We start from the raw sequence: 7,999 nt of genomic DNA, 5'->3' as shown, positions 1-7,999 counted from the left end.
TAATCTGAAAATAGAAAATAATTCTAAATGTTTTTGAACAAAATTCATCGGATGTTTGCAGACTAAATCTTTTGTAACGCCATGCAAATTCATTTAATTACCTCGCCCTGTTCATGTTGCCGTTTTTGTAATCTGGACAATATTGAATGTAAACAAAATATAAAATAGCGAATTCAGGAAAAACGGTAAAAAAGTTCGTTACTCCCCTAACTTCGTTCCGGTAACGTATTTCAATAGACAACCTTAAAATAGGCCGACCGGAATCGCTCAGAAAAAAATGAAAATACTTTTATATAACGCTAATTTTAAAATTTGAGTGTATTAAGAGTATCACATTTTGGCTTAAGGGAATACCGCCTACATTAATAGAATTTTTATTCTGGAAGAACTGCCGTTAGGGCAATTTACAGACAGGGCTCCTGTGTCCCTGAGAAATAAATTGAAAATAAATTAGCAGCATTGCTCCGGAGTCATAGTATACTTACGACATTGTGACGCAATACAGTAACTTTTGGGGAAAAAACGTACGTAAAATAAAAACATATTCACATTGTTTAATTTGTTACTCTTGAAGTACTAAAGGTTTTAGTAGCAGTAGAGCTTCTTGTGAAAGAGTTCGTCCAGAGAAGTACTGCCACTTAACCTTTTTCTACCGCCAAGTAGTAATGTGAGTATTATGGTAACAGTAAGGGTGCCGGGGAAATTACTGGCGTACAGGATTTGTTAACTAATGTCTCAGGGTGACAGGCGCAGTGGCGTCAATAAACGTCAAAAATTAGACCATGAATATAGGGATTTATCTTTATAAAATTCGGACACTTTATAGTACATTTTATTAGTCAATAACCATATAGTAGTTATAAATTTTTGTCGCCATTATAGGCTTGTATGTTATACAAAGTATAGAGGCAAACTGCACCCTTAGTGTTATAAGGCCACATATTTAAAATGACAATTTTTATGCTTAAACACATTGACTTACAATTATATGGACGTCGGGTCCGCGCTAAAAAGTGTCCAAACTTATAGGGCGTTAAAATCGTATACAGAGCGTCATTCACGCTTTAGTCTTCGTTTGTTCGACTGACAGCGAAGCAAGCAAAATTAGACAGTACTGCGATGACATTACAATTTAAATTCAACGTTTTAGCTTTTTCATATTCCTTTACATGTCACTACGTTTAAATAGGTTGACTTGGGACATTTTTTTCGTGGTTTTTGTATTAGACCTGTCGTCCATTTATTTGTAAGTCAATGCTTAAACAGCTATAAATTCTCCTATATACATAAATTCTTTCATATAGTTCGTATTATTTCGCTGGTTGGGCCATTTGGAAAGGATGGGAGAGGATCGGAACGTGTAGAGAGCCTATCTGGGTCGACCTACTGGACGAAGACCGGTCCCAGGTATGGAATTATCATCCTGTAGATTCTCGCTGTTAAGGAAGCACAGTACGATTCTATTTTTATGAAAATCGATTCAAGGTCGTGCGATCTAACGATTGTTTATATCGATTAATTTCAATGCAAATTTTAAGCGAATTGATTCAATAGATCAGACAGCAATACACTATCCTAATAATACCTCGGTTTTGGGAGTTAATGAGTTTTAACCCGATTTAAATCCGCCCGAATTGCCCTTGCCCATCTCTGCACAGGATCGTAGAAAGCGGCATCATCTCGTTTTGGAGGCCAAGACACTTTTTGGGTCGCTGGGCCAGCGGAGTAAGTTAGTTAGTATTATTTTTATGGCTTTCATATGATAAAAGCTATTGAGACGTAAGATTACGTGTAGATTTATTATACCAAGGGTACGAAATGCAGTTTCATCATTTCGCCATTTGAACTAACCACAATAAGCAACAAAAACCCCATTTATTTTCTTTATGTCCAGTTGGCCCATTTAAGGTACTTGAAAGGTTTTGTTAGTGGTTCCCAAAGTGTATTCTGTTTATTTGTTTAATTCAATTGGCCTCACAAAGGATGGCGTTCAAAGGAAACGCTGTTATAAACGTTGAATTACTTGCGGCACAAGTTGAAAGAGTTGTATTTATGGAAGGAACACTTTCGTGATTGAAAAATGGTGTTCAGGAATAAAATAGTATTACGCAGACAATGATGATGAAGAGTTTTTTATTATAATAAATGACTACGGGACGTACACTTCAGATCTACAAAAAGATAGAATGTTGCCCAGAGTTGTCATGTTCTGTCGTGGAATATAAGTGAAAGCCTTTAATGAGAGTTTTGTCCACTGGATGGAGGACAAAGAAAAGCCTTTCACGGCGTTGTGGCATGTGGCAAGCAATTACAAGAAGAAAACAAGAGAATGTAATATCGTGAGGTGGAACAACAACTTGCTCGTCTCTGATTGCTAAGTCTTCTTACGCGGCGAGTCAGGTTGTCCTGAGTTTGTGGGGCAACTTATAAGGTTATTTGTACCAGACGTCTCTGAAATAATTCTCAGACTGTGACGTTATGACATAGGTTTCTGTAACAATCCACTAACTTCACTTAGGTGATTTCTTATGATACCACGTAACAGGACGAACAAGTCATGCACCTGGTGTTAAGCGACACACCTGTCGATAGCAGTTGCAGTATCACTCAAAACTTTAAATCGCAAAGATCTGAGGGACATTGCCACTGCGCCAGGCACCCTGACACATAAATTGATAGGTCCCACGTGTGTGCAATTACAGGTAAAAAACATATGACTATTACTGAGACAGGGGTATCTTTTATTCAACCGTTTTAACTTTTTAATTTACCATGTTAGGTAGGATTGAGAACTCCGTTTCACCTATCAGAGTCTTTAACGTTTTTGTATACATTCTTTATACATGTTTCTTTAAAGTGTTTTCATTCACCTTCAAAATAAAAGCTCTGATAAACAAAACTCAGTACGTTATTCGAAACTACTCAAAGGTTCATACCGGAAACTAAACCTGTACCAATTAAGATCCAAAAATAAAGAACCATTATCATCTGTTAAAAGGTGAAACGAAAACCAACAATAATGATTAAACAAAAGAACATGATATAAAAATTGTCAAACATAATATGAACAGACGTTTAAATATTGACTAGAGATCACCTTTCATCGCTGCCGACGGTCACGACATGGTAATTACATGAATGTCAACCAAGACCAAATTATCGACATGGCTTTATTCGAGAACACGTTCTATTTGATCAGTGGTGACATTGAGTAGATGGATGACTTCTGGGTTACTCGAATGAAGAATGTTGATTTTCTTTTTATAAAAAAAAATAAGTGCGTATTTGACCTCCACCTCCAAAGCGACGATGACGTTGACAATGAAGCTCTTTAATTTAATAATAATTCCTATTCACTCTCGCCTTGAAAAAGCTCAAGTTATAGCGTTCAGGGAATAAGTACACAGGGAGGAAAGTTTACCCCACAGCTGTTCGCCATATAAATGTGGAAGCGTAAAGCTTCCTGCGAATCTTTGGAATATCTACAACATAGAGCTGCAATCCTGGTTCTCTGATGATGGAAAGGTGAAGGCGGCTTTAAATTGTGTAATCGTGCAGTTGATAAATACGAAGAAAATGTATCATTAAATATAAACGCAATTCTTGGATAAGAAACCAAAATTAATTACCGTGTAAACAAGTGAAACAAATACCGTGTTCAATTCTGAATTCTCTTTGATTAATAAAATGTATTTTGCAAACAAAAACAAAAACAGAGAAGTCAAGTTCAATAAACTGAAACCTGCATGAAAATACTGAACGATTTTGAATAAATGAACACGTTTATTTTTACGCTGATATTCAATGTAATAAATTTCATTAATAGACTTTTAATTAAATATCATAGACAAGAAAAATTGTCGGCTGTAATCTTTTCAATTTCAATTATTTCAATTTCCTACTAATACAGGATTGTTGAGTGGCGTGTGGTTGGGGTTGGTGTTGTAAAAAAAATAATTAAATATAAACGTTACTTACGTTAACGTTAATGTGTGTATATATTTGTATAAACACGCTGTCTCGAAAATGTCCTATATCATCAATGATATAAAAAAATAGAAATCATTAAATTACCGTTCAAAATAGACAATGTCAGACGTAGAAACTTGCAGTTACCAATACAGTATTTCCCTTTGGGGAAATGCAACCGACACCAAAAGAATACATGTTTGTAGAAGCGTGCTGTTAGGGGCAATTTAGAAACTGGACCCCAGAGATCTTTGCGAGATAAGTATAAAATAAATTAATATTCTTTCACTGTTCGCTTATGATAATGTAATTTATGTTGAAGGGGAACTTGTTCAAGAAAAAATCTGATATTTACAATGTAAATACAAGGAACAAATGTAAATCGTCTCCGAATAATCATTGTATTGTAACTGCCTCCGTGGCAGGTTCGATTCCAGGGCCGGGAGAAATATTTGTATTTTGTTTCTTTGTGAGTTTGAGTGTAATTTCCGCGATGCAGTTATCTTAGTGCGGAGGGTATGAGGGAAATTCACGGACTACTTGTATAATTACAATTACACTAAAATGAGAAATCAAGAAATTACCAGCACATGGGACTTGTCAACTTATGCCTCAGGGTGATGGCCTCAGCGACAGTGCCCCTCAGATTTTTGCGATTTAAAGCTATGAGTGTCACTGCAACTATTATGGACCGGCGTGTCGCTTACCACCAGGCGCACGACTTGTTCGTCCCGTCACTTGCTATCATAAAAAAAAATCAATACCCACATTTAAGTATCAACAAAGATAAAGGGAAATATCTCTTAAAATTATACAAAAACTACTAAGAAATAATAAGAAATAATAATCAAATAATCACAATAATATCTATAATAATATAATATATAATAATAACTAAATGGAACTAAAACAATAATAACAAATAAGTATACAAAAGTGATCGTACGTCCGTCTGATTTTGTCTATGTTTGTACAGAACAAATGGATCCAGAGTGATTTTATAATGTATTATTAGAAAGCCCCTTTGCACGCACCATTATATTTATCATCTTGGTGGATCAGCGGTTTGTACTGTGATTATGATTTTTCAATTTTAAATTGACTCTGGTTTGAGTCTTCCAATCATACCCACAGTACAGGAAATTGCCTAGTTTCAGACCAGGTTAAGACTATTGATGATCTCCGTGGCCGAGTGGATTCCCAAAGTAGGTAACTAAGGTACTTAAGTTTGGGAAATCGAAAACAACTAGGTTACCACAAACACCCAGACCCGATACAATAAATAGAAAAGTTACTTTTTCTACATTGACCAGCCGAGGACCGAACCTGGAATCGACATAGGAATGCAAATTACGGTTCGATTTTTATGAAGATCGATTCAATTGAATACGATCTAACGATTTACTGAATCGATTTATTTCGCGAATATACTAAATGCTCAATACTCAATATATTTATTGCACTCATATGGTATACATGTCTTAAATTTAAAATAATGCTACACATATGAGCCCTTTATTAGGGATAACAATAACAACAGAGGTAGGCCGAAGTTTAAATTAAATAAAACAAATAATATAAAATAAAATAAAATATGTCATGTAATAAGAAAGAAATACGTCATATTATGAGTAGAATTATGTCACTTGAAAATGACTTGAAAGATTGAATTTAATTAGATTACAATAGCATAACTTTATAAACTATAATTAATATTTATTTATTATTCAAATTTATTATAATATTATTATTTTTATTTCTCATCAAAGCATTCATTTAAATTGTAATAGCATTTATTACTAAGATGTAATTTTAATTTATTTAGAAACAGTGAATACTTTTCCTCGTTTTTAACAATGGGCGGGCGTTCGTTGAATATCCTCACCGACATCGAGTGGAGACTTGAGCTGTGTATATGTAGCCGAGATCGTGCCAGAAGCAATCTATTGCGTGGTCTAAAAGTGTGTCGTTGAAGCTGGTCGTCAGTGTTAGTGTAAAAGTCAGTATTCAAAATTGAAGCGAATCGAATTGTCTAGATCGTTTTCATAATTCAAATCATCTTAGTAATAACTTCGTTAAGTACAGAAAAGAAACATAAAGAGGAGGACAATGCTTTGGACCTTAAGTTATATAACATTATTATTGAAAAGTTTAGTTAGATGTAAAAGATTGGTATCTGTTAAAATAAAAAAGAAACAATATTATTATTGTGGCAATTAGACGTGTAAGGGGCGCCACCCAACACCTACGGTGCTTAGTAGCCAACCTCACCTGCACGCGGTATACCTTGCTTCTACCGATGAGGTTCTGGCGACCTGCCAATACGCATTGGACCAGAGTGGCGGGGAAATGGTCTAAAACCCCCCAATGTATGTGTAGCACAGAAAAGTATCCTCAAGTGCTCGGCGGTGAAAGTAGCAACCGAGGCGCTGATGGACGTCGTGTAAGCTCTGGCTCCAAGAGTTCTAATCTCCGGGTGCGATTCGACCGCCGACCGACCCTGGCCCTGGCAACGTATAACGCACGCACGCTGCGATCGGACGAGAGGGTCGTCGAGCTGGAATAGGAGGTGAACAAGTTGCACTGGGATATCGTGGGGCTGTCGGAAGTCCGTAGAGAGGAGGAGGACTGAAATCCGGCAACTTGTTCTACTTCAGAAAAGTTGACCAGCAGTCCCAGGGTGGTATCGAGTTTATTGTCCACAAATCCCGTATTGGCAACATTACATCCATCGGGAGTGTGTCGAGCAGGGTTGCGTATAAGGTACGCAAATCCAAGCTCAGAGTATCCAAGCGCTACTCTCTGAAGGTCACACAGGTCTACGCATTGACCTCGGTACACCCAGATGAGGAGGTTATGTATAAGGACGTAAGTCAAGCCATACATCCCTCCCAAACACACTTCAATGTTGTCATGGAGGACTTCAAAGCCAAATTAGCTGTCGAATGGTTTATGAGCCGAGAGTGGGGAAATTTGGTTTTAGGAAAGCGAAATTGCAAGGGCCAAAGGCAGGCCGACTTCATGGAAAAGGAGGGACTCTTTCTGATGAACTCCTTCTTCCAAAAACCGCCTCAAAGGAAATGGATCTGGTTAAGTCCCGATGGTGTCACATGGAATGAGCTAGACTTCATATTGACCGACAAGAGGCAAATACTCAACAATGTTTCGGTGATCAATAGGGTGAAAACTGGAAGCGATCACAGGATGGTAAGAGGCTTGTTAAATATCGATGTCAAACGTGTGAGGTTACTACTGATGAAGTCTACTCTGCGACCCAGCGGTGCCCATATAAATGACTCCGAAAATCGGTTTGAACTTCAAAATCATTTCGACTGCCTACAAGACTGCGTCTCTGTGGACGAGATTAGCAACAGGTTGGTGGAGACTGTCCACACGGTTGGGTCAAAATTCTTTAGGACCTGCCGCAAGGACTGGCTGCAGAAACTCTTCGATCATACTCTCAAGCTAATGCAAATCGACGCGATATGACGCTGCAGTCCTCCGATAATGCTAATGCCTACAGATAGCTCAATAGACACAAATGGAAGTCCATGGGACACGACATACGGGTCTTTGATACAAATAAAAAAAAAACGCAGACACTCAACATAGCCCCGCACTAGGGAAACCCTGTATCGCGGGTGCCATGGACACACACATAGACAACCACAAATTACATCCAAACTCACGAGAGAAATAATTGTAGGCCATACAACTATTTCTCCCGACCCGGGAATCGAACCTGGGACCTCTGCGTGGCAGTCCGGCATGGTAACCGTTAGGCCACGGAGGCAGTTAAAATAATATTAAAGATACCATAGAGCGAAATAAGGGCTCCAAAGTGTTTGCAAGGGACATGTCTATTAAGCAAAGTCAGCTTACAAAGCTGAAGACGGAGCGTTGTAACGTTCAAGCAGGGGTACTGGGGGAGATCGAGAGGTTTTATAGCTAGCTATATGCCTCGATTACCTTAACCTATGATGCGTGGTGATACTCTTATTAAAAAAGGGAGATAACACCCAATTGAAGT

At 37.7% G+C, this 7,999-nt stretch overlaps 1 protein-coding gene across 1 annotated transcript; it reads left to right on the top strand.

Moving 5' to 3' along the window:
• The first annotated feature begins 6,268 nt into the window (after positions 1-6,268).
• Positions 6,269-7,458, top strand: LOC113228864 (craniofacial development protein 2-like). Its single transcript, XM_026462284.1, has 2 exons — positions 6,269-6,445; positions 6,586-7,458. Exons 1-2 carry the CDS (start codon positions 6,269-6,271, stop codon positions 7,456-7,458), a joined length of 1,050 nt encoding a protein of 349 aa, XP_026318069.1.
• The last annotated feature ends 541 nt before the right edge of the window (positions 7,459-7,999 follow it).

This window comes from Hyposmocoma kahamanoa, unplaced genomic scaffold (assembly GCF_003589595.1).
Source record: "Hyposmocoma kahamanoa isolate Upper Pololo Valley unplaced genomic scaffold, ASM358959v1 245, whole genome shotgun sequence".
NCBI lineage: Eukaryota > Metazoa > Arthropoda > Insecta > Lepidoptera > Cosmopterigidae > Hyposmocoma > Hyposmocoma kahamanoa.
This window is presented reverse-complemented; position numbering and strand designations above follow the sequence as displayed.